The 27,855-nt window shown below is 40.4% G+C and overlaps 2 protein-coding genes across 2 annotated transcripts in view; both read right to left on the bottom strand.

Moving 5' to 3' along the window:
- Nucleotides 1-1,530: 1,530 nt before the first annotated feature.
- On the bottom strand, nucleotides 1,531-8,327 carry LOC128369294 (stonustoxin subunit beta-like). The gene is made up of 3 exons (XM_053330345.1): nucleotides 8,090-8,327; nucleotides 6,955-7,490; nucleotides 1,531-1,737 (listed from the first exon to the last, which is right to left on the bottom strand). Exons 1-3 carry the CDS (start codon nucleotides 8,133-8,135, stop codon nucleotides 1,531-1,533), a joined length of 789 nt encoding a protein of 262 aa, XP_053186320.1. The 5' UTR covers nucleotides 8,136-8,327.
- Nucleotides 8,328-14,740: 6,413 nt separating this feature from the next.
- LOC128384327 (NACHT, LRR and PYD domains-containing protein 12-like) overlaps nucleotides 14,741-27,855 on the bottom strand; it is a gene marked incomplete at its 3' end in the record, with an annotated part of 55,584 nt that continues 42,469 nt past the window's right edge. Inside the window, exons 10-12 of the mRNA XM_053343912.1 lie at nucleotides 25,979-26,152; nucleotides 17,244-17,417; nucleotides 14,741-14,912 (exon numbers count right to left, since the gene is read on the bottom strand). Coding sequence (XP_053199887.1) covers nucleotides 14,741-14,912; nucleotides 17,244-17,417; nucleotides 25,979-26,152 — 520 coding nt within the window. The remainder of the gene's footprint in view (nucleotides 14,913-17,243; nucleotides 17,418-25,978; nucleotides 26,153-27,855) is intronic.

The raw sequence follows: 27,855 nt of genomic DNA, 5'->3' as shown, positions 1-27,855 counted from the left end.
AATACCAGTGTATAAGTCTCAGTCTATTTTGGGGGGTGTCATGCTGGAAAAACACTTTTCTGTTAAAGACTGGTTTATATGAATGCACCAGTAGTTATTAATTCATAAACTCATATGTTTATACTCCAAAACTTTCTCAATTTACTTTTATTTAAAACACAATCAAACATATTACACCTGAAACAGTGTGTTGGGTTAATGGTTAATGGTCCGGTAATGACTGGGTTCAGTTAGGCTGAGTTTTAATTAAACCTTTTAAAAGAACACAGTAACTTTATATATTTAATACAGTGTGTAGCTGTGTCGTTCTTAGTGTGGAGCCTTTTACAGACCTATAATAATATGCAGATCCAACCTCTCCACCAACAGGTGAATAGGACACACCGGGGCATAAGACGGACTCCACTTTTAAATTAAAAATATTGCGTTAAAGGTGCATCTTTTTACGGCATTTGAAAATGACCCCAAATATTAATCTAATCTTTATATAATATCAAGTATATAGCTACTGTATATTACATGTTCATACTCATATAACACATTTTATAGTATTACCAGTCAGTGCTTACATAGTGCTAGCATAGTGGAAAAATGTGCATTTTAAAGAAGAAAAAGATCATTTACACATGCTGACACAAACATGATGAAAACTGTCGGCTACGTTACCTTTACATGCTGAAAATCATCTGAATGAAGCCGATGACTGAAGGTGAAATATATCAGCAGCTTCAACCAGCTAGCGACATTTAAACACGCAGAAGAAGAAGAGACATGTAACTCACAGCAGGACAGTCTCATCTCTCTGCATTCATCTTTAATCTGAAGTCTTTAAGGAAATCTGATAACAGAAAAACAGCTCTGAACTTTGGTAGAACTCAAGTCAAACATTAACAGACAGTATGAATCTTTATCAGCTATCGCTTTATCAGTTATTAGAATCGTTAGCTGCTAATAGATTTAAATGTGTAAAAACGTGAGGATGAAACAAACAAACTAGTGAAGATACTGTATGTGCTCACTGATTCTGTTTTTGGTCTCTAAACTTGTATTAAACTAAATGACATCTGCACTGCAGCCACTAACAGCTACTAGAGGCTGCTCCAAGAAAACTTTATTTACATGAACATCAGAGTTTTATACATAATTTCAGCCCAGAAAAGAAAATTTCATGACTTCTACTGGAACGGATGCTTACATGGTAACCTAGGTTCTCTGCTGGAACTCAGTATATTTGTTAACCTCTTCCACTAGAACCTCTAATTCCATGGGATCAGGTTTCTGCTCGTCCAAACTCTCCATTAAGACACAAAACCCTCATTTAAATACTGCTGTCTGCACCTGTTATTATTACAGTTATTCTCAGTAGGTCACGCTCAAAACACATGCAAACTAAACGTGCAGTAAATTTGGCCCATTGTGTGGACTATTATCCAAATGGTTTGTGTCTTTACCAACTTTTATGGCAGGGTGTGATGACGGCAGTACTGCCTCACACCCTGCCATAAAAGTTCCTCATAACATCCGGCCTCATCAGAGGTGATGGTTGTGTTTTGGCCAATCCCGGCCTAGCTGCTGAGGTGCGGCAGGTGTGCTCACTTCTGGCAGTGGCGACCAGCAGGGCCTTGGCCTCCCTCTGGAGGATGAGTTGTCACCTCTGGTTGTCTCAGTCACGGCTGCAGAGGGAAGACCGGTCCGTCTACTCAGGCTGCCCACAACAGCTGCCCCAGTGGAGTCAATCTCCAAACATATGGAATATGTAGAATAGAGAGATAATCTTCACACAATAGAGAAACAATATAGTGACAGTCAGTGATCTAAATGAAACCAGAGTAAACCTCGTCCACCATCAACATTTAAACACAGGAAGCTGCTGTCACATCAAGCAAATCTGCATGATGATGATGATGATGATGATGATGATGATGATGACTCTGTCCATTAAATCTTCACCTCTGCATGTTGTCCCTTAAAATGAAAAGTCTGAACATGAACAGCTGAATTGTTCAGATGTTAAGTTTGTTTCTTTTGACTCAATGTGCAGAACACAGAACTGGAAACAGGAGTGTGTACAACAGAGCTGAGTTTATTGTCATTGAGATATTATAAAGTCCTTTTTACTGAAGTCCTGATTCTAGTGTTGAGGTCCAATGTGGTTGGAGTGGGCAGGCAGGTGCGTGAATCCTCTGAGTTTCCCCTGGATCAGAGCTGGTGACCATAGACAAGTCTGAAGGAGCTGGACTAAACAAGGTAGGTCTGATGATCCAATGTTACAAATCAGCTAACCAATATTTCTGATCCTACAATTTCATAATACTACATAAACCATCAATACCTAAATTAACCAAATGGAGAGATTAATCATAAGATGGCTATATAAGTGCATTCAGGCATTCGTGAGGTCAGCTACATTTCCTCTATGATTGGTACATCTGCAGTCACAGTAAGAGAAGCCCAACGTTTAAAAACAAACAAAGTTGTGGCAGTGTTTAGCTCAGTGGGTAGAGCACCCGCCCCATGTGTTGCGGCTACAGTCCTCACTGCAGGCAACCCCGGGTTCAAATGATATGTAACACCAGTCAGGTAACCTGAAGCAGACACGAACTAGGGTAATGCACACTTACTACGAGGTTGAGTCTGGCTTATATGCAGCAGCAGAGTAGATGGCTTGATGACTTGATTGCAGGCAGGTGTGTAATCAGGTGAGGCAGTGATTGACAGACCAAACCCAGCTCCAGAAACAAGAGGGAGGGGCAACACACCAACCTCCCTGCCCCTCCCAGCCTGCCCTCATCTGGTTACCTGTTCATTGACTTATTAATACAGTTAATATTTAAGTCTGGTTTTCAGTCCACTCCTTGTTGGATCATTTATCAGCTGAGCTTCTCTCTTTTTTTCATGTTTCAGGAATAAAAACCTTTTTTCTGCTTCAGTGTTTGGTGTTTGTATCCTGCTGCTCTGCTCAGCTGACAATATGAACCAAACATAATGAGTCACACACAGTTTTTCCAGTTTGTCCCATCACAGCTTCCTTACACATACAATACTGTATATTTAGTGCCTCGGGGCAAACGTGCGGCTCAATCGGGAAAGAGGTGCTAAAAATTTTGGTGTTGAAATTCCAATTTTTCCCAAAGTTATTCCCAAAAAAACGGGAATAATTCTCCATTGGAAATGAATGGGATTTTTTTTTTAAACTCACAAAATTTCACCTTTTTTCTGAGTCTCCTAGCTCTCTCATACCTGCTCGTAGAAATGTGATTCAAACTTTAAAACTGAGGACAATTTGTGCTCTCTCCAAAACACCAAACTGTTTTTACATAACATGTAAACTTTTCAAACTATGAGCAGTCAAACGAGGAGTGGAAATCACTTTTTCTTCAAAGTTAGAGTGGAAGCGGCAGTTAGCTTGAGTGCGAGAAGCAGTAAAAAATAACCTTAATTTTTATTTTTAACTTGAGCTCATGGCTACACCGTTAAAAGGAGACAAATAATTATTAGTCAAAATGTAGACATAGGTGTTGGGATTCATAAAATGTGACATTGACAGGCGGGGTCTGCACAAAATTTAAACAAGGGGGCCGAGACCGGCACCAATACCTGTCTCGCTCCTCATTGACCCTAATGTAATCGTCTTTTTTTTTCAAAATAATCTCACTCTGTCTTCACACTGAGCTTACAACATGACAGTGATATTCAGTAATATTCATGTTTTTTCATGTGTTTGGTGTCAAGTCTGTTATTTTCATCTCAAACTGTCGTCTGTTACAAACAGTTTTTTGTCCAAACAGCTGAAGTCAGTATGAATGAACGAACTGTATCTGCAGGAGAGACACGAGGGACATTTTGGAGCAGGTAGCGCCACCATGTGGGCACTTATACAAATATTACAGATTTCCTCCAGATTTTCTCAAAGTTCTCATCAATCAAACTGAAAACACACTCACACTTCCTCAGACCAGGTTTCAGTCTCTGCGGTCCACCATGGTCCATTCTGGAGGAAGATCAAAGACACAATCAGCTTCATACACCTTCACTCATATCCACCATTAAACATGAACCAGAGTCCCTCAGTTAGTCAGAGTCTGTCCATCTGTCCGTACCTGAGAGTGTCCATCTGTCCGTACCTGAGAGTGTCCAGTCTCCAGTGTGGATCCTTCAGTCCAGCAGACAGAAGCTTCTCTCCTGAGTCTCCTGGATGATTGTAGCTCAGGTCCAGCTCTCTCAGATGGGAGGGGTTGGAGTTCAGAGCTGAGGCCAGAGAAGCACAGCGTTCCTCTGTGATCAGACATCCTGACAGACTAAACACACACAACAGTTGATTTAATGAGCTTAAAAGCACTCAGCGCCCCCTGCTGGGCAGAAACTGAGCTACTTTTTTGTGATTGGCTAATTCCTGTCTGTCTGTTTTGCCAGTTAACTGAGCTAATTCATTTGAATGGAGTGATTAATTCATGTTTACTGTGGACTAAATAAATAGTTTTATTTTATTGTATTGTGTTGTATTGTAGTTGTATGATTTGTGGTGTATAAAAAGATTCAACATTTATCAATAGAAGTAATGTACATAATTATAATGAGTAATATAATTTCATACAACTAAGTAATTTAAAATCAAAAAGTATAAAAAAATCTACTCCCTTAATTATAAGATTTACTTAATAATTTCATAACAGTGATGTTCCTGTCTGTGAAAAAATGAAGTAGACTTTACTTAAATAGTTTAAATAAATATTATGTATGCTTAAATATGATTAACATTTACTTAATATTTGGAGGGATGTTAAGTTGAGAATAAAGTATATTCATAATGTACTGGTTTCAACCTGGTGCTCCATGTGATCAATGCATTATTTACACAGTGCAGTTAGATGTTGTACAGTAGTAAGAAAAGTATTCACTTCAGTTTCCTGGCATGGTCTGATGCACTTAATGTGCCATACATCTTCAAGGTAAAATTGAACTTTGTAAATGTTGTGCATACACTCACAATACACAAGTGTGTCGTATTTGAGAAAAAATAAATCATGTACTCATCCCAGCAGCAGCCCCGTGGCACTCAAGATTTCCCTGGAATTTTCTAATTACATTTATTCTCTATAATAAAACAGCATCAGATTGTCTGAAGTTGTTCTGCATCAGGACAACAAACATGCAGCCATAGTCATAAAGAAGAAGAAGGAGTCCTGCAGCAGAATCATAGAGTCAGTCTGGGTTTACATGAAGAGACAGAAGCAGCTGAGACAACCAAAACCACAGAAGAAGAACTATGGCAACTTCTCAAAGATGGAGGAACAACAACCAACCTGCAGAGTCCCTGAAACTGAGACACAGTATCAGGGTCAATTGTTACGCAGACGACACTCAGATGTATGTGATCCTGCTGACATCAACCTGATAAAGGACATTCACAACTGAACATTTATTTACACATTTATTGAAATGAAAGCATGTGAGAAGTTTAGAGGGAAACGTTTTGGTATTTGGTGGAGCTGTTAACAACTCATAGACATCTGAAATGTGAGCTGACTACACACTGCTTTTTGGTTTAATTTTTAACAATGTTTTGTATTTTAAAAGCTTGTTATATTATCCATTGTGTCAGTAAAGTGAGGACGCTTTCAACAATAATGTCATGAGTAGTTTTTATTGATGATGGTGATAAAATACATGTAAGAATCATAAAATCACTCTGAGCTTCCACAGCTGGACATGTCAGATATGATGATGGTGATTATACAGATATACATATGATTAACAGAGTATTGTAATGTAAGCATGGAAAACATCTCTAAGTAGCACTTTCCTGTGCTTTGCAGTTGTGTGTAATTAAAAACATGAAATAAAAAAACCCCATCAAGACTACTTTGAACATGTCGAAAATATTGTGTACAGATCAAAACAATAACTCATCAAAATTATAAGTAGTAAAAAAATAAATGTAAGAAATATAACCATTGATTACTTACCATGTTAAGGAGTAATAAGTATATAAAAATACATCATATATATTCAAGATACACATCGAAAAATAATATTGGAACCTTTACATCCATTAATTAAAAGACATTTTGAGTGCTGCTGTAGGAGTTTACACTAAGTTGTGTGTCATTCTTACACATAGCAAGTCGTTAAGCAAAAAACAATATACTTCTGCGCTTTGTACATTTCACACATGGAGCCATCACCACAGAGAGGTTCTAGGACTTCTGATGTGTGGTGATATGGATCATCAGCCAATCATCTACCAGGGCTGCAAGTCAATCCACTAATTGCCTTCTGTATATACACACATTAACAGAACATATTTTAACCCAAAAATAACATTTAAACACAAACTACACTCTCATTAGTAACATCAATGAATCATGAAGAAGGAAAAATAACTGGGTGTTTGAGTTTGAGACAGATCTGCTTCACAGTGCAGAGTGTGTGTGATGTTTGATTTCAGCAGCTGATCTTCAGTCAGCAGAGTTTCTGTCCACAGGAGAGACTCTCCCTCCTACAGAGGACACAGAGAGACTGTCCCTCCTACAGAGGAACCAGAGAGACCCTCCCTCCTACAGAGGACACAGAGAGACTCTCTCTCCTACAGAGGAACCAGAGAGACTCTCCCTCCTACAGAGGACACAGAGAGACTCTCCCTCCTACAGAGGACACAGAGAGACTGTCCCTCCTACAGAGGAACCAGAGAGACCCTCCCTCCTACAGAGGACACAGAGAGACTCTCTCTCCTACAGAGGAACCAGAGAGACTCTCCCTCCTACAGAGGACACAGAGAGACTGTCCCTCCTACAGAGGACACAGAGAGACTGTCCCTCCTACAGAGGACACAGAGAGACTCTCCCTCCTACAGAGGACACAGAGAGACTCTCCCTCCTACAGAGGAACCAGAGAGACTCTCCCTCCTACAGAGGACACAGAGAGACTCTCCCTCCTACAGAGACACAGAGACACTGAGGAACCAGGCCAGAACATAAACCCAGCACACAGATGTTCAGTGAATGTGGTGTTGAAGGTGTGGAGGTGGATCACTGTGTCAGAGGAGACTCTGTAGAAGGACAGAGTGCCAGCAGGACAGTCCACATACACTGCTACTCTGTTAGAGACAGAGGAGGAGGAGGAGGAGGAGGAGGAGGAGGAGGAGGAGGAGATGGGTGTTCCTGTCTTATTGTACCAGACAGAGTAACGACCATCAGAGCAGCTCAGACTCCAGGACTGATCATTATATCCAAACATACAGTCAACACTGTTTCCTTTCCGTTTGATTCCTCTGTAACTCACTGATATATCAACTCTTCCTCTCCACTCGACCTCCCAGTAACAGCGACCAGTCAGAACATTTCTACACAGCAGCTGAGGCCAGTGATCAAATCTGTCTGGATGATCAGGATATGACTGATCCTCCCCCACATGTATCCCCTTCCTGTTGTTATCAGACAGTTTGAGGTTTCTGTTCATTGTGTTTGGATCCAGTTCCAGTTCACAGGCATCTGATGGAGAGAACGAGACACAACACAGCTTCAGTTTATCATCTGTTGATTTATTGACAACTTTACTGACAATCACTGAAATTAAACCATTCAAACTTAAACCATCTCCATGACAACTGAGACCCTTCATCACTGAGGAAGACCATGAGATGTGACTGAAAGCTTCGGAGATACAGAGTAAGTGGACCTTTAGATGAGAATTTATTTCAATTTTTTCTAAGTTAACCTTCATTCCAGCTGCATCTGATGTTTGTCTGAATGTAAATTCAACAGTAAAGTTTGAACATGAACAGTCAACATGACATGATATTTAGTAATACTATGAAGTTTGGTGTAAAGTGAAGGTCTTTGTACATCAAGTCTGTTATTTTCATCTCAAACTGTCGTCTGTTACAAACACATTTCTCTTTTAACTCCTGAACTGTGATAAACAGAAGGAAAACATCTTTTCATGGATTCATTGGTTCAAGATAAATGTTAGTTTAGGCCACGCCCATTTCTGCTAAATCCAAATTGCCAGCATTTTGAACTTTTTTCATTTTTATATTTCATCCATTTTTTCTCAAAGTTCTCATGAATCAAACTGAAAACACACTCACACTTCCTCAGACCAGGTGTCAGTCTCTGCGGTCCACCATGGTCCATCCTGGAGGAAGAGACAAAGACACAATCAGCTTCATACACCTTCACTCATATCCAGGCCAGCTGACAGTCAAGATAATCTTAGATGGGCCCCCTGCACCCGGATCTCTCCTTTTCCCTTGCTCTTCCTCTCCTCTCCTCAGTGTCGAGGAAGCTACTTTGCAAGCGTAGCTTGTAAAACTACATGTAGTTCAGCCTGGCAGTAGTTTGCTAAAACACATAGCTTTAGCAACTACTTATACTCATTATACTCAGTGTTAAATAAATCAACAGGTGGTGTATATGAAACAAAATATAACAGCCTACAAAAAATTCACATGCCAGCAGAAATATGCCTCTCAACTCAGTTTATTTTTTTAAAGAAAAGAAGCTGACAGTTTTGGTCAACATACTGTAGGTTCACTATAGACATGTTGGCTAACATAAAGAGGAAATGATAATCATGCCCCAATACCCACATGTAAATCAGAAATGTAATTCAGTCAACAAAAAATATAATAAAAACACAAAGAGGTAGACATATAGTAGATCTGTGTGTCTTGAACAATGATGTTGGCATGTCATGACATGATTCATGCCTTTTTACAAAGAGAGTCCTGGAACACAATAATGGTAAAATAAAATAAGTAAAAGTACATTATATAGGTCTTTTTTTTTATAAATATATAAAAATTATATAAAAATTTCATGTGGCTCTCAGGTGGTCGAATGGTTGCATGTCATATACACTGTTAAATAAAAGGCGTCTATTCCAACAAAATCTTTAAAAAATAATAATAATAATAATAATAATAATATTTCATGTTATTAACCAAAATTGTAGTTTGTAAATTGAGTAGATTTAACTAGAAAAAATTACCCAAAAAGTAGTTGAAATACTTGACGCAGCACAAAATGTGAATGTAGTTTAACTACCAGCAAGTTTACAGCAAACTGTAGTTAAGCTATGTAGTTAACTTCATGTAGTTTAAGTCTCCCAACACTGCCTCTGCTCTGCCTCTCCTGCTCCTGTTCCTCCTACTCCTACTCTATCAGACTCTGTCAATTTATTTGGCCATAATGCTCTGTCACCTGACTGCTGGATCTCTCTCCTCATCCTCTCTGACGGAGCTACCAAACTCAACTGTTTATGTCAAATATAACGTGTTGTGTCAGACTTTTATACAAGCTAATGGATGTTAACATTAGAGCTGGCCAGTTAGGTTACGTTACAAAGTTGGCTGCGCTGTTTCTTACCTAGCTCTATGTTGACTTTACTAGTTCCAGCTTCACCATCACCAACTTTTTAAAAATATTTGTTTAGAAAATCTCTAAGGCCTCTATTTACCTCTTCTCTTCTTCTCCTTTCTTTACTTTTCTGAGCACCGGATTTGTGCTGACCGGACATTTTGAGCATACTGAACTTGAAGTTGAACCATTTTTGACCACTATTTCAAGGGCAATTACGGAGAAAACAAATAAAAAGCTTTTATGTAACTCAAATATTTTTTCCACAAATAGGCCTATTTTGAAAAATTTTGAAAAATGATTCCATAATTTAAAGGTTGAATATGTAGAATATTTATTAAAAGCTATATTTTAAAAAAAATAATGCACCCACGGGGCGTTTTGAGGGGTACAGAATGAAGGTATTGCTTTTCCATAAAAAAAAAAAATTTAGTCTGAATTAATATTTTAAAATTTTTTGACGGGTTCAACAATGACGTTCTGTCACGTTCTGTGTACATTGTACCAGCCAATTAGCGGCCGGAAGTGCGGGTTGCCAGGGTTGTCTGTTGTTCCGGTGCAGCTACTGTAGGCTGGCACTGGGTGAAATGGAGTTGTAAACAAGCAGAGCCATGTTGGACTTACTAAAACCAGCGTTTTTTGCTCTCAAGTACCACTTTTCATCCCAAAACTTCAAAAGGTAAGACATCATTTCTGTTAGTCGCTGTAAATAAGTGGTTGTTTACCTTTGTATTGTTTGGCTGCTGGTTCGCTGAGTTTTTGTCGTAGGGTAATAATAGTGGTACTGTTGAACTCGCCAGGGTCTTAGCTTTCATATGAGATGCTATTTGTTAGCTATTTGTTATTTGGTAGCAATGGAAATGTGGAGAGTGGGTTGACTTTCTGACGCTATTCGGATTTTGATATTTGATCATTAAAGGGGCTAAATGCGATTTGAATTTCACCGCTAGACGTCGCAGCTCTGGACTGCGTGCAACCAAAACAAAACTAGCTAAGGGGTACACCCCCTCCTTTCCGCTCGCCTCCCCTCGCTCTCCGTCCGCTCCTCCTCCTCTACCTGCCTGTTTTCAGTGAAGCACTTTCCATCCGTGATGAAACAGCTGACTCAGGACACAACGGACCCTTGTGACGTCAAGTAACGAAGTAAGTAATACAAGCGAGAGTAACGTATTAGTAACGTATTTCTAAAGTAGTTTAACAGTTATTAGCTTTCCGATGCTAACGTTAGCTAACTGCTAGTAGTTGAAAATGAACAAGCTGAACATAGTAGCCAAGCTAACAACTTCACATTGATCATTTCTGTTGGGTTTTATGAGCACTGCTGGCAAACACACATTTGGGTTTTTGTGCAATTGTGCAAATATCGACCAAGACGTGTTGCTAGTGTAATGTAGCCAGAGTCTGGTTCATCAACTGTCTCTAAGGTAGCTAATGCTAAGTTTGTTCCTTATAAAATTATAATGTTATATTATAATTGTTGCTGCTCTCTTCATAACTGATAGCTTGATGTTGGTTTTGGTAAGGGCAGCAGCAGCATCATGTCTGCTGAGGCAGCTGCAGAGTGTCTGCCTCCTCAGAGGAGCTGGTGTGAGCTGCTCAGATAAGAAACAGGTTTGTATCATCTGTTTCTATCCATTTGAAGTAAATTGTAAAATATCAACATAGTGTGAAACGCCAGTTTTTCCAGTGTGTCTACATCATGATTTACTCTTTACTCTCTACTTTTCAGTGTACGTGTTGTTCATCTTTTACAGAGCCTGCTTCAAGACATGACCCTAGAAAGAGCCTTTTGGACCCGAGGCCAGGGCTGGGTTCTGATGCTCTGATGATGATGGCCATCATGATGCTCAACTGCCAAGCCATACCTACCTCTGACATCTGCAGCAACATGCACCCCACATTTACAGGAACATGCATCATTTAGAGATCAAAGGCAACTCAGTCCTGTTCAGTAGACTCCTAACATGTTTAATTGATCATTTATAATAATTTATGTTCAGAAGTTATTGTTTAGCCTATTGTTCATTAATGAGTAAAGAAATATTCTTCAAAAAATGATGTGTGGATCTGCTTCATTCACTAATAACAGAATTGTGAAACACCATAAGTTTTCTGTTTTGTGGTAAACAGTACACCAATTTACATTTCACTTGTGTATGGTCAGTGATTGAATTACACTCTCTAAGCAGTAGTGGACTAAGCCAGTGTTATCTACAGTGTTACAAAGGATAATGTTGAAATGGATGAAGCATGAATATAATCTCAATGTCAAGTTTATTGGTGAGCAGTATTGCACAGTCAATTCCAGAAAACAATAATCATAAATAGTACATTTTTTAGGAGGTATACATCACTTTTCTCTTCTTGCTGTAACCATCTGGACAAAAAAAAAAAAAGTCGATTGTATCTGTACAATCTACACTGAAGTTAAAATGAAAACAAAACTCCACTATCATACACATTGATGTATTACAGTTCTGTTTTAACATCTCAAATGTGGTTTACTGCCCCTTCAGTTTATAACAAACTGAAGACAATAGATCAAAAGCTCATCAAATTCAGAAATAATGACTAATGACACCATGTAAGGTTTATGATTAGTAATGACAAAGTAGCAGCATGCAAAGTGTAATTCAGTATGGTTTGTCTGCTTTTGTGGCCTGCTGTGCTCAAAGCCACTGATGAGAACGTGATGAGGACAGGACGGAGAGTCTGAAGAGTAGTTCCTGGTATTATTCCTTCCATCACACAGCATCTGCCAGTCTGCCATGGTGGAGTAACTGCAGTATTGGGCATTATGACCTGAGGAATGCAGGACAAAAAAAATTTAACCTGTGTATAAAATATTTCAGAGCTTTAATCTAAACAAACCCAACATTGACAGACAATTCTCACATTTAAAAATGTCAGAATTGCTAAACTGTCAATTACAATAAACTTCTTCAGTTATAGAAAACACAAGTAGTTGTAAGACCAAAATGTCTATCATCTTTATCAGAGTAACAGTCACAGTATTTCATCACCAGTCCAATAGCCTGTTTATTATTTTTAGGACAAAAATATCTTATATTTAGTCAAAAGTTTCTGAAATAGCAAGGACTGGTCCAGTGAAGCATGGTTAGCATCACCATCATCATCATCATCACCATCTATGTACTGCCCTGACAGTATTACAACTAACATTACACAAGCAGGCCATACACATTTTCATACTCACTTCTCTCCCTTTGTGCTATAAAATATGCGGACAGACATAAAATGTGATAACACACAGCACTAGTCGTAAGCCTTCCTATTCCCTCCTATGTTACTATTTTACGATGCTTATTGCTAACGTTAGCCACATGGCTACCAGCTCAGACGTATGACGGTAGCTCGCTTAGCTTAGCTCTAGCTCGTTTGTGTTAACAGCAAAACAAAACCGGGACCAGTCTGAGTCTACATTATATCCAACACTACAGGAGTTACACACAGTCCGTCTGCAGTTAGCTGAGTTAGCAGCCGAGCTAGCCGGGGAACATAGGTATGCTCCCCTCCATGGCTATCATGAAGCCGAGCTGCAGCTCAGGCTTCGTCCTAAGACTGTCAAATAAATGAACATGATATGCGACATAATGTCTAACGTTAGTCTAACACTAACTAAACAGATATGTGACTGTATACATATAACGTTACTTACTGGTCCAAGAGAAGAAGAGCTAGCTCCGAGTCAAAATGTATCCCTTTTTCTTCTCGCAGGGCTCTCCACCTCGGAAATGCAAGGCCAATGTTAACCCGGGTCTTATTCCTCTCTTTATCGGAGAGTTTCTTGGTCTCTTCATGGGGTTTTCCTCCGCCATGTCGCTTTCGCAAAGTCCGCAGCCGGTCCTCAGTGGTTTGATAGGGGGAGTGGCATTACGGTCCCGGTTATATAGGGGGAGTGGGTTAACGGTTCCGGTGGAGGAGAGGAGGAGGTGGCTCACATGCACTAACATGAACGCGCGGCCGGCCCGGCTTCCAAAACAAAGGCTCCAGAACAACACACACAGAGGGCGTGTGACGTAACTCTCTACTCCAGATGTAAATACACCATTAGTGGGTTACATAGCAAAAATAAAATTCCTGAAAGCTAATAAAGCTGTATTTCGCATATAGCCCCTTTAATATGCTTGGTGTTTGAGTTGTGTTTGGTGTGTGTAAAAATGACATGCTTGTAGCGGAGTTTCTCCTATTTAATTTGATGTGCAGTATGACTGTATTGCTATATAATTATGGCAGCGTTTTATGCCTTTTGCTGCGGAGAGTCTCAGATACTCCCACTGCCGTTACAATCATAGACATATGTCTATGGTTACAATGTAATGTACCTCGGTGATTTCAAGTTAGTTACAGCGAGGGTATGTTCGCTTCCTGTTTTCAAAATAAAAGTACCAATTCTATCGTTATGGTTTTCTTAGTAATAAAAGGCAACGGGTGTTTTATTTTGTGAAAATGACAGGAAGTGCATTACTCGCCTGGCTAACTTGAGCGGCTCCGAATTCGCAGGAACAAAACTTTAAACAGGTGTTATTTGGACAAATTAGCGTCACATTGTGGATCTAAAGGGCTACTTTACTTTCTCGCCTAAAAAGGTTAGAAATTTGGATAAAGTGGTATATTTACAGAGTTAGAGCTAAAATAAAATCCGCTTCAGCCTGATGATTTCAGCTTGGGTAGGAACGAAATGCATTATGGGTTATCGTGTAGTTTTCACTCCGATCAGGCTACAGAAACAAGCAATCATTTTGAGTTGGGAGCGAGCTAGCTAATCGATTACACACCACTCAAAGAAAGATTTCCAGTTGAAGACTGGCTAACGTTAAATACTGTTGTAGAATTAATTGGTCGAAATCAGTCGTTACCCTGTATGATTCATCACTTGACATGACGCTGGCTAATCGATTGAAACACTCGGGAACGAACCTGGCAACCCGACTGCTGGAATTATTTTTGGTTGTTGCGACTACGATCTCGAGACACTAGATGGTGGTGTTCTTCTCATTCTCCATATTCAACCTTTAATGAAGGCCCAGTTCTGCCCCTCCCCCTCCGACCCTGGTCCCGGGACAACAGACCCGTTTGTCCCCCCCTGTCAGCGGGCGTGCTCATATCCACCATTAAACATGAACTAGAGTCCCTCAGTTTGTCCACCTGTCTGTCCATACCTGAGAGTATCCACCTGTCTATCCATACCTGAGAGTGTCCACCTGTCTGTCCATACCTGAGAGTGTCCACCTGTCTGTCCATACCTGAGAGTGTGCATCTGTCTGTCCATTCCTGAGAGTGTCCACCTGTCTGTCCATACCTAAGTGTGTCCACCTGTCTGTCCATACCTGAGAGTGTCCACCTGTCTGTCCATACCTGAGAGTGTCCAGTCTCCAGTGTGGATCCTCCAGTCCAGCATACAGTAACTCCCCTCCTGAGTCTCCTGGATGATTGTAGCTCAGGTCCAGCTCTCTCAGATGGGAGGGGTTGTTGCTCAGAGCTGAGGCCAGAGAAGCACAGCCTTCCTCTGTGATCAGACATCCTGACAGACTGAACACACACGACAGTTCATCTAATGAACTGAAATTCTCAACTCAATAAACAGGATTTTGTCCTTCAGGCCTTCATGTTCAAACTCAGCGCCCCCTGCTGTATGTTGGTGTCATGCAGATACATTTTAGGTTACTGATAGGAGAGAAACAACCAGACAGGGAGCTCCGATCCTCTGAAATGAGGCCAACGCGGAAGTAACTTAGAGCTGCATTCTATCAAAAGGCCACCAGGGGGCGACCGTCTCTATACAAGTCAATGGAGAATTCACCAACTTCTCACTTGATTTCTAACCTCAGTAAACGTTTTCAAAATGTGTTTATGGTCTCAATCGCTAGTTTAAAGCCTTCTTCAATGCAGTATGATGTTCATTTGTGAAATTTTGGCCTCCCTGATTTTGTATTTGAGGATAAAGCAGGGTATGCATAAGGGCGTGGCTACGTCCTGATTGACAGGTTGATTGAGTAATGTCCTCGAGATCCAGCCCTCGTAACCATAGCAACCTCTGCCTCTGTCCCTGGCTCCGCCTCATGCCCATATAAGTAGAATCAGTGTTTTTATATTTCCCAGCATGCACCTGAAATTTTCAAGATGGCGCTGCCTAGTTTCGAAACTATTGGCTTCGGAGCAGTAGTCCACAAACCAATGGGTGACGTCACAGATGTTACGTCCATTTCTTTTATACAGTCTGTGGAAACATGTTCCTGCTGGAGGCTGCAACTGCTACAGCTCAGAGTTTAATCTGAGGCCATTCTGTTATTACTTTGGCAGAAGAAATGCCTTTAAAGCTAAATATTGTTTGACAGCATTCCTAAAGACAGTAATTCTGTGTTGTATATATTTTTTTGTTGTTCTTTTCATTATACTAGATTTTCATGAATTCATGCACATTGAGTCTTCATTGAAGATTAACTGACACTTAAGGGAACACTTAAATCACACATCAGATCTTGATGATCACTGATTAGTTGAGAACAAAATGACGTCAGTGAAAACCAAACATCATCAACCCATTGATGGCTGGATTCAAAATCACACCGAAAATAAAGTAAAACATTGAAATCACAGTTGATCCAATCACAGCAGCTCATAATGTGACTCAGTAGTGTGTTTGGCCCCCCCCTGTCTGTATGCACTACTAACAACATGTGTGCATTTCGTCCTGTCTGTACTTTCTGTTGTGTTCGTTTCTGTCTTATTTTGAAAGATTTTCTCCTCGTGTGTGGTTGTTTTTACTTCCTGTGTTTTCTCGCCTTAGTTGATTTCCTCATGTGTTTCATTTGTGTTCTGTTTGTATCACCCCTTGTCTATAAAGGTTTTGGTTTACGGTTCAGTCGCTGTTCGATCCTCGGTGTTGATTTTGCATCTGTTTTGGTTCAGTTTGTTTGAGTCTTGTCCTGCTACCATTTGGGCTTCTCTGACACTTCTTGTTTTGCCTTCTCAGGCCAGAATAAAATACTATCTATCAACCTGCAGTCTCTGCATTTGGGTCCACCTGCAACTTGTGACACCCTCCTCCAGTCTAAGCCTTCACCAGGAATCATTGAGTGAAGCCATTGTCAGTGGTTATGAACATTCAACTGGCTACACTTAAGTGTTCAAGTGTCTTAGTGCATCTGATTTCAAATAGTTTATATGTGAAGTTTTCAATAATCTGGTTTTCACTTTTTCAAAAATGTTTCCTCCAAGTTTGAATACTTTACACAGACTTCTGGACTATGACAGTGTTAGATTCAAGAAGCTAAATTATATTGCTGCTTAAACTAGTTTCAAGAAACTGTATGAACAATAATATGCCAACTTGCATAAACAGTATGCTGTTTTTATTATATCATTAATCTTTATCATTTAAAATTGATTTGTAGTTAGTTAAATTACCATATTTTACACCATTCAGATACCACCTAAAATCAGGTTGGACAGTCCCATTTCTTTTTAGTTAGAGCAACAGCCCCTCAAAATGTTTGTGCACATTCCTGCTTGGTGGCATCAGATGTACCGATACATACGATTTAGGTCAGAGGAACATGAGTTCCAGTCAATGGCTTCAATTACTTCATCATACAGGAACTGCCTACACAATCTGGACACATGGACAGATTGACATGCCTAAAGTTTAACTGACTTGGTGTTATACTATGATGATTAAGTGTTCCCTATATATTACTTTTGAGTAATAGTTTGTATATCCTGAGTCATGTTGTCATGAAAGGAGTTTTACTTACTGTATACTTCATATTACAACATTTTTTTAGTATAACATTTTTTCAAGTAAACTAAAAATTAGGGTAGGCCAAACTATTACTTTATATACACAGTAATAAAAATGACCTGAGAGTTTCCAGTCCGCAGTGTGAACTCTCCAATCCAGCAGACAGTGTCTTCACTCCCGAATCCTGCAGGTCGTTGTTACTCAGGTCCAGATCTCTCAGACTGGAGGACTGGGAGCTGAGAACTGAGGACAGAGCTGAACAGCTTCTCTCTGAGAGGTTGCAGCCACTCAACCTGAAGAAGAATCAGCAGAACAAACAAAAACAGTTGCATTATTACTTTTCTTCACTGAGTAAAGTTTAAACTACATTAATCAGAATAGTTCTGTGTGCACCTACAGAGCTTTGTTGGAGGCTTTGACCACTGGCAGCAGCCTCAGAAGAGCCTCCTCTGAAGCAGAGTATTTCTTCAGGTCAAACACGTCCAGATCTTTTTCTGATGACAGTAAGATGAAGACCAGAGCTGACCACTGAGCAGGAGACAGTTTCTCTGTGGAGAGACTTCCTGATCTCAGGTACTGTTGGATCTCCTCCACTAGAGAACGATCATTCAGCTCGTTCAGACAGTGGAACAGATTGATGCTTCTCTCTGCAGACACATTCTCACTGATCTGCTTCTTGATATACTCGACTGTTTTCTGATTAGCCTTTGAGCTACTTCCTGTCTGTGTCAGCAGACCTCGTAGGAGAGTTTGATTGGTCTGCAGTGAAAGACCCAGGAGGAAGCGGAGGAACAAGTCCAGGTGTCCATTTGGACTCTTTAAGGCCTCGTCCAGAGCACTCTGGTAGAAATGTGTTGATTTGTCTCTGATAACTTCAGACCCCTGCGATGTTGTTTGTTCTGCCAGCAGATTGACTCCAGACTTGATGAATGTCAGATGGACATGAAGAGCAGCCAGAAACTCCTGAACACTCAGATGGACGAAGCAGAACACTTTGTCCTGGTACAGCCCTCTCTCCTCTTTAAAGACCTGTGTGAATACTCCTGAGTACACTGAGGCTGCTCTGATATCGATGCCACACTCTGTCAGGTCTGATTCATAGAAGATCAGGTTGCCTTTCTGCAGCTGCTCAAAAGCCAGTTTTCCCAGAGACTCAATCATCTTCCTGCTCTCTGGACTCCAGGGTGGATCTGTCTCACCTCCTCCATCATACTTGATGTTCTTCAGTTTGGACTGAACCACCAGGAAGTGGATGTACATCTCAGTCAGGGTCTTGGGCAGCTTTCCTCTCTTTCTGCTTTTCACCACATCCTCCAGAACTGTAGCAGTGATCCAGCAGAAGACTGGGATGTGGCACATGATATGGAGGCTTCGTGATGTCTTGATGTGAGAGATGATGGTTCTGGCCTGCTTCTTATCTCTGAATCTCTTCCTGAAGTACTCCTCCTTCTGTGGGTCAGTGAACCCTCTGACCTCTGTCACCATGCCGACACACTCGGGAGGGATCTGATTGGCTGCTGCAGGTCGTGTGGTTATCCAGAGGCGAGCAGAGGGAAGCAGTTTCCCCCTGATGAGGTTTGTCAGCAGCACATCCACTGAGGTGGACTCTGTAACATCAGTCAGGATCTCAGTGTTGTGGAAGTCCAGAGGAAGCCGACACTCATCCAGACCGTCAAAGATGAACACAACCTGGAACTCTTCAAACCTGCAGATTCCTGCTTCTTTGGTTTCAGTAAAGAAGTGATGAACAAGTTCCACCAAGCTGTACCTTTTCTCTTTCAGCACATTCAGCTCTCTGAAAGTGAATGGAAATGTGAAGTCTATGTCCTGGTTGGCTTTGTCTTCAGCCCAGTCCAGAGTGAACTTCTGTGTTAAGACTGTTTTCCCAATGCCAGCCACTCCGTTTGTCATCACTGTTCTGATTGGTTCATCTCTTCCAGGTGAGCCTTTAAAGATGTCTTCGTGTCTGATTGTTGTTTCTGGTCTGTCTGGTTTCCTGGATGCTGTTTCAATCTGTCTGACCTCATGTTCATCATTGACTTCTGCAGTCCCTCCCTCTGTGATGTAGAGCGGTGTGTAGATCTGATTCAGAAGGGTTGGGTTTCCTGCTTTCGCGATCCCCTCAAACAGACAGTGGAACTTCTTCTGCAGGTTAGACTTGAGTTTACGTCGACACTTTGCAGCACCAGCTCCTGAATGAACAAACAACAAATGAAATCAGTGAGTGGATCCTACAGAAAGTCTATAAATCTGAACATGTAAGTGTGTCTGTGTAGTTTATCCTCCTCCACCAGTTTTATTCAGCTCATCAGTGGAGGACAAACAGCCTCTGATCTGATGCAGATGTGTGCAGCATATTTACAGCAGAGTTTGAAATATAAACCTCTCCCATGTTGCCTCCATTTCCTCTCCATCATGTTAAATCTGTTAAAATCCTCTTACTGCTCTGCAGATGCTCAGCCAGCTCCTCCTGCTTCATTCTCCTCAGGAAGTGCAGTGTGATCTTCAGAAATGCCTCTCTGCTGCTCCTCCTCTGCTCTTCCTCTTCACCGTCCAACTCCTCCTCATCCTCACTCTGACTCTCTAAGCATTCTGGGTAATCTGGACTCAGACCCCTCTGGACTCGCTTCAGCTCGTTCTTCACAAAAGTGACGATGTTCTCCTCCAGCAGCTGGAACAGAAAGATAAAGTGAACATTTCATTTAAACTGGTAGAACACAACATGTGATTCATGTGTCAGTCTGAAGGCCTGCTGGTCTAATCAGAGCAGCATGGACACTGTTAGGACCTGAATGCTACTTCAGTATTTCATCTGTGGTTGATGGAGTTAATAGTAAAAGGTGTGTTTGTACATGTACACACCATAAATATGGAGTCCAGCTGTGTTTGATGCAGCTGTGCAGACTGATCACTGGGAACCTCTGAGCTCTGCTGCTGAACTCTGTGGAGAAAACATCACGTTTAAGGACATTTAATGACTCAAATCTGCACACAGCTTGTTAAAGATGTTCTGTCATGATGACAAAATGAGCTCCTGTAAATGCTGCTCTGATTACTTGATGTCAAGTTCTTACCTTCCATCAGCAGGTTGTCCATCTTTAAACACAAGAGGACGACCCATAGACCAGTCACTCTTCATGGACACACAGCTGGGTTCAGGAAAGTCTGCTCTCTGCTGCTGCATCCTGATACTAATAATGAAGTGACAACAAGCATGTAGTTAACACCAAATAAATTATGGTTTGAATCCCAGAATTAAACAGAAATCTTTCAGAACAAAGTGACTGATTAGTTCAAATTCCTCCATTGATGAAAAGAGGATCGCAGGAGACTTGGTCATGAGTCAACAGAAGAAGAAGGAAGTGAGGATGTTCAACAGGAGTTCTATGGCTCAGTAACAATCTGTGTTAACCTCAATAACTAAAGATGGAGATATAAACATCCTAGTTCACCTTCAGATGGATGAACACAGCATCACACAGCTTTAACTCTGTAAAAGTAAGAGTTCCTGTAAATTATGAGAATGTTCTCCTGTCCATTTCCACATCTGATCCACACAGATCCTGATAATAACTTTAAAACATTTTTTGATTTGAATCGCATCATATATTTTTATTTGTTTGTTTTAAAGAGAGGAGGAGGAAGAACCAGCCAACTCCTGAAATGTCAGCCGCCCCTTCTGAGGTCTTCCTGCCTCTCGGTCTTTGTTCTACATGGCTTTGTTGACACCTCGGTGTCCAAGGTCTCTACCCTGAGCAGATTTTCAACCTCCAGTCCTGCCCATCTGTTCTACCTTTTTTCTCCTCTTTCTTTCCTCTCTCCTGACCAGCCTGGAGGGACATTTGGGAGGTGTCCTTTGAAGGGGGACTGTCACGATTCCTGTTTAAACTATTTTTGTTGTCCTGTCTGTTCCTGCTCCTCTTGTTACCTGTTCCTGCTGGTTTGAATCTTATTTAAACTGCTTTTCCTTTATGGTCTGTAAGCCTGTCTGTTGGTTTCGAAGCATTGAAGCTGTTCCCATTTAACCTGTCTGTGGTGTTGTGGTGCCTGGTTTACCTGCTCCACCCCACATAAAACAGGAGGTTTATTCCCAAACAGCCAACCAACATGTTTTAAATTCTTACCTTCCATCAGCAGGTTGTCCATCTTTAAAGTAAATAGGACGGCCCATAGAGTTGTCACTCTTCATGGACACACAGCTGGGTTCAGGAGAGTCTGCTCTCTGCTGCTGCATCCTGATACAAACAAACAATTAACAAATCAGAGAGTTTAAAAAGATGACTTTTGAGCAAACTGTCAGCAGCTGAAGTTTTAGAAGCAGAATGAATATCAGTAGGAGCTCTTCGTTAACTCACAAAGTTAGTAGTTCATTCTGAGTTATTGTGACTTATTATTCAGTAGTTGAGTGTCAGTTGTGACAGTGAGTGTGAATAATGATGGTGGAGTGATGTGATTGAATTGAACAGTGATGGACAGTTAGAGATCCTCATCTCACCTCTGAGCTTTGGTCTGGCTGTCATGTTCCTCACAACGAGGGCGTTTAGACGGAGGGACTCCCTCCTCTCTGTCCTCACACTGATCCATAGCAGAGAAACACCTTCACACAAACACAACAACATGCTCATTCATTAAGAATTCATGCTCATTAAGATGATAAATATGCAGCCCATACATTACTGGAGAGAGTAGACAGAAGTCCAGGATGTCTTGCGTTGAAAAGGTTTATTAGCTTAATCAAGGGGAAGTGAATGAAAATTATATAACTAGAAAATTTCAGAGAAATTTTGAGTGCCACAGTGCTGCTGCCGGGATGATTACATGATATATTTCCAGTGTTCAAAAGTCACCCTGATCATATTTTGGTTTCGAATATTAAGTTCATCTTACTCGTCAGTATCAAGTATAATGTACTTTATTCTCAACTTAACATCCCTGAAAAATTAAGTAAAAGTTAATCATATTTAAGCATAAATAATATTTATTTAAACTTATTAATTAAAGTCTACTTCATTTTTTCACAGACAGGAACATCACTGTTATTAAATTATTAGGTACATCTTCAAATAATTTAGAGAGTAGATTTTATTATACTTTTTATTTTAAATTAGTTGGTTGTATGAAATTATATCATGTACATTTTGTTCATCTTCTATTGATAAATGTTGAATCTTTTTATATACCACAAATCATATAACTACAATACAAAACAATAAAACTATTTATCTGACCTTGTCAGAGTAAGCTCAGTGTGAACACAGAGTAAGATTATTTTGAAAAAAGAAGACGATTACATTAGGGTCAATGGGGAGTGAGACAGGTATTGCTGCCGGTCTCGGCCCCCGTTTAAATTTTGTGCAGACCCCGCCTGTCAACTTCACATTTTATGAATCCCAACACCTATGTCTACATTTTGACCAAAAATTCTTTGTCTCCTTTTTACGGTTTGGCCGTGAGCTCGAGTTAAAATAAAAATTAAGGTTATTTTTTACTGCTTCTCGCACTCACACACCGTGGTATAAGATGCACTCCACTTTTAAATGAAAAGTGAAAAGTAAACATAGTGCTAGCATAGGGGAACAATGTACAGTACAGTAGTAATATTAATGATCATTTTAACACATGCTGACACAAACATGATGAAAACTGTCGGCTACGTTACCTTTACATGCTGAAAATCATCTGAATGAAGCTGATGAGTGAAGGTTAAATATATCAGCAGCTTCAACCAGCTAGCAACATTTAAACACGCAGAAGAAGAAGAGACATGTAACTCACAGCAGGACAGTCTCATCTCTCTGCATTCATCTTTAATCTGAAGTCTTTAAGGAAATCTGATAACAGAAAAACAGATCTGAACTTTGGAACGGCCGGAGTCAAACATTAACAGACAGTATGAATCAGCTATCGCTTTATCAGTTATTGTTAGAATCATTAGCTGCTTATAGATTTAAATGTGTAAAAACACAAAGATGAAACAAACATATTAGTGGAAGTATGCACTCACTGACTGTTTTCAGTCTCTAAACTTTTATTGAATTAATTACATCTGCACTGCAGAGTGTGTTTGGTTGAACTGCTCTATGGACTCTCTGGGTAGCTGCAACTGTCTTTATCACACAGGCTGGTACAAGCGTGGCGACTTATGACATCAGTTTAACCGCTCCACTTGCATAGCCATTGTCTCATATCTGACCTCATCAGAGGTAACAGGGGCGTGCTTCCCAGCTGATTGCTACACCTCCGCAGTCAAGTGTGACAGTGTGTATTGACGGCAGTGCTGCCTGACACACACTGCCATAAAAGTTCCTCATAACATCCGGCCTTGTCAGAGGGTGATCGGTGTGTTTTGGCCAACCCTGGCCTAGCTGCTGAGGTACGGCAGGTGTCCTCACTTCTGGCGGTGGTGACCAGCAGGGCCTTGGCCTCTGGCTGTCTCAGTCACGGGTGCAGAGGGAAGACCGGTCCATCTGCTCAGGCTGCCCACAACAGCTGGCCCAGTGGGGTCAGTCTCCAAAAATGGAATATGTAGAATGGGGAGATAATCTTCACACGATAGAGAAACAATATAGTGACAGTCAGTGATCTAAATGAAACCAGAGTGAAACCTCGTCCACAATCAACATTTAAACACAGGAAGCTGCTGTCACATGATGATGTGTCCATTAAATCTTCACCTCTGCATGTTGTCCTTTAAAATGAAAAGTCTGACACATGAACAGCTGAACTGTTCAGATGTTAAGTTCAAGTTTCTTTTGACCCAATGTACAGAACACAGAACTGGAAACAGGAGTGTGTACGACAGAGCTGAGGTTATTGTCATTGAGATATTATAAAGTCCTTTTTACTGAAGTCCTGATTCTAGTGTTGAGGTCCGGTGTGGTTGGAGTGGGCAGGCAGGTGCGTGAATCCTCTGAGTTTCCCCTGGATCAGAGCTGGAGACCATAGACAAGTCTGAAGGAGCTGGACTAAACAAGGTAGGTCTGATGATCCAATGTTACAAATCAGGTAACCAATATTTCTGATCCTACAATTTCATAATACTGCATAAACCATCAATACCTAAATTAACCAAATGGAGAGATTAATCATAAGATGGCAATATAAGTGCATTCAGGCATTCGTGAGGTCAGGTACATTTTCTCTCCATGATCGGTACATCTGCAGTCACAGTGAGAGAGGCCCAACGTTTAAAAACAAAAGGTGACCAGTTAACAGGAAAACCAGTTGATATGTAACACCATGGTAATCTGAAGCAGAGGCAGATACGAACTAGGAGAATAGACACTTACTACGAGGTTGAGCCTGGCTTATATGCAGCAGCAGAGTAGATGGCTTGATGACTTGATTGCAGGCAGGTGTGTAATCAGGTGAGGCAGTGATTGACAGACCAAACCTAGCTCCAGAAACAAGAGGGAGGGGCAACACACCAACCTCCCTGCCCCTCCCAGCCTGCCCTCATCTGGTCACCTGTTCAATGACTTATTAATACAGTTAATATTTAAGTCTGGTTTTCAGTCCACTCCTTGTTGGATCATTTATCAGCTGAGCTTCTCTCTTTTTTTCATGTTTCAGGAATAAAAACCTTTTTTCTGCTTCAGTGTTTGGTGTTTGTATCCTGCTGCTCTGCTCAGCTGACAATATGAACCAAACATAATGACTGAGTCACACACAGTTTTTCCAGTTTGTCCAATCACAGCTTCCTTACACATACAATACTGTATTTTTAGTGTCACGGCCCACGGGGCAAACGTGCGGCTCGATCGGGAAAGAGGTGCTATGACTTTTGGTGTTGAAATTCCAATTTTTCCCAAAGTTATTCCCAAAAAAACGGGAATAATTCTCCATTGGAAATGAATGGGAATTTTTTTTTAAACTCACAAAATTTCACCTTTTTTCTGAGTTCTGAGTTTCCTAGCTCTCTCATACCTGCTCGTAGAAATGTGATTCAAACTTTAAAACGGAGGAAAACATGTGCTCTCTCCATAACACCAAACTGTTTTCACATAACATGTAAACTTTTCAAACTATGAGCAGTCAAACGAGGAGTGGAAATCACTTTTTCTTCAAAGTTAGAGTGGAAGCAGCAGTTAGCTTGAGTGCGAGAAGCAGTAAAAAATAACCTTCATTTTTATTTTTAACTCGAGCTCACGGCCAAACCGTTAAGAGGACACAAATAATTATTAGTCAAAATGTAGACATAGGTGTTGGGATTCATAAAATGTGACATTGACAGGCGGGGTCTGCACAAAATTTAAACAAGGGGGCCGAGACCTGCACCAATACCTGTCTCGCTCCCCATTGACCCTAATGTAATCGTCTTTTTTTTTCAAAATAATCTCACTCTGTCTTCACACTGAATATTACTGATATTCAGTAATATTCATGTTTTTTCATGTGTTTGGTGTCAAGTCTGTTATTTTCATCTCAAACTGTCGTCTGTTACAAACAGTTTTTTGTCCAAACAGCTGAAGTCAGTATGAATGAACGAACTGTATCTGCAGGAGAGACACGAGGGACATTTTGGAGCAGGTAGCGCCACCATGTGGGCACTTATACAAATATTACAGATTTCCTCCAGATTTTCTCAAAGTTCTCATCAATCAAACTGAAAACACACTCACACTTCCTCAGACCAGGTTTCAGTGTCTGCGGTCCACCATGGTCCATCCTGGAGGAAGAGACAAAGACACAATCAGCTTCATACACCTTCACTCATATCCACCATTAAACATGAACCAGAGTCCCTCAGTTAGTCAGAGTCTGTCCATCTGTCCGGACCTGAGAGTGTCCATCTGTCCGTACCTGAGAGTGTCCATCTGTCCATACCTGAGAGTGTCCACCTGTCTGTACATACCTGAGAGTGTCCAGTCTCCAGTGTGGATCCTTCAGTCCAGCAGACAGCTTCTTCTCTCCTGAGTCTCCTGGATGATTGTAGCTCAGGTCCAGCTCTCTCAGATGGGAGGGGTTGGAGTTCAGAGCTGAGGCCAGAGAAGCACAGCCTTCCTCTGTGATCAGACATCCTGACAGACTGAACATACACAACAGTTCATTTAATGATCTTAAAAGCACTCAGCGCCCCCTGCTGGGCAGAAACTGAGCATCTTTTTTGTGATTGGCTAATTCCTGTCTGTCTGTTTTGCCAGTTAACTGAGCTAATTCATTTGAATGGAGTGATTAATTCATGTTTACTGTGGACTAAATAAATAGTTTTATTTTATTGTATTGTGTTGTATTGTAGTTGTATGATTTGTGGTGTATAAAAAGATTCAACATTTATCAATAGAAGGTGAACCAAATGTACATAATTATAATGAGTGATGTCATTTCATACAACTAAGTAATTTAAAATCAAAAAGAAAATAATATCTACTCTCTTAATGATAAGATGTATTTAATAATTTCATAACAGTGATGTTCCTGTCTGTGAAACAATGAAGTAGACTTTACTTAATTAGTTTATAATTAAATAAAGTAAATTAAAGTAAATATTGTTTATGTTTAAACATGATCAACATTTACTTAATATTTTCAGGGATGTTAAGTTGAGAATAAAGCACATTCATAATGTACTGGTTTCAACCTGGTGCTCCATATGATCAGTGCGTTATTTACACAGTGCAGTTAGATGCTGTAGTAAGAAAAGTATTCACTTCAGTTTCCTGGCATGGCCTGATGCACTTAATGTGCCACACATCTTCAAGGTAAAATTGAACTTTGTAAATGTTGTGCATACACTCACAATACACAAGTGTGTCGTATTTGAGAAAAAAATAAATCATGTACTCATCCCAGCAGCAGCCCCGTGGCACTCAAGATTTCCCTGGAATTTTGTAGTTATATTTATTCTCTATAATAAAACAGCATCAGATTGTCTGAAGTTATTCTGCATGAGGACAACAAACATGCAGCCATACTCATAAAGAAGAAGAAGGAGTCCTGCAGCAGAATCATAGAGTCAGTCTGGGTTTACATGAAGAGACAGAAGCAGCTGAGACAACCAAAACCACAGAAGAAGAACTATGGCAACTTCTCAAAGATGGAGGAACAACAACCAACCTGCAGAGTACCTGAAAACTGAGACACAGTGTCAGGGTCAATTGTTACGCAGACGACACTCAGATGTATGTGATCCTGCTGACATCAAGCTGATAAACTGAGGACATTCACAACTGAACATTTATTTACACATTTGTTTAAATAAAACCATGTGAGAAGTTTAGAGGGAAAAATCACTATTTGGTGGAGCTGTTAACAACTCATAGACATCTGAAATGTGAGCCGACTACACACTGCTTTTTGGTTTCATCTTTAACAATGTGTTGTATTTTAAAAGCTTGTTATATTATCCATTGTGTTAGTAAAGTGAGGATGCTTTCAACAATGATGTCATGAGTAGTTTTTATTGATGATGGTGAGATAAAATACATGTAAGAACCATAAAAACACACTGAGCTTCCACAGCTGGACATGTCAGACATCATGATGATGATTATATATGGAGTTAGATTTGTTTCATAATGTTGTGTGTGTGCAGATCGACAATCTGTGTGTAAATGTGTAATCTGTAAATATAAACACCTTCCACAAATACAAAAAAAAGATTTGTATACTCACAAAAATATTTTGCAAATATAAAACGGATCTGCAAATACACAAACAAATTCCACAAATATAAAAAATACATTAAATTAATTTACAAATAAATGAAAAGCATTTGTGAATCGAAAAAAC

This window comes from Scomber japonicus, chromosome 1, assembly GCF_027409825.1.
Source record: "Scomber japonicus isolate fScoJap1 chromosome 1, fScoJap1.pri, whole genome shotgun sequence".
Taxonomy (NCBI): domain Eukaryota; kingdom Metazoa; phylum Chordata; class Actinopteri; order Scombriformes; family Scombridae; genus Scomber; species Scomber japonicus.
Note: the sequence above shows the minus strand (reverse complement) of the source record. Positions and strands in the feature narration are given on the sequence as shown.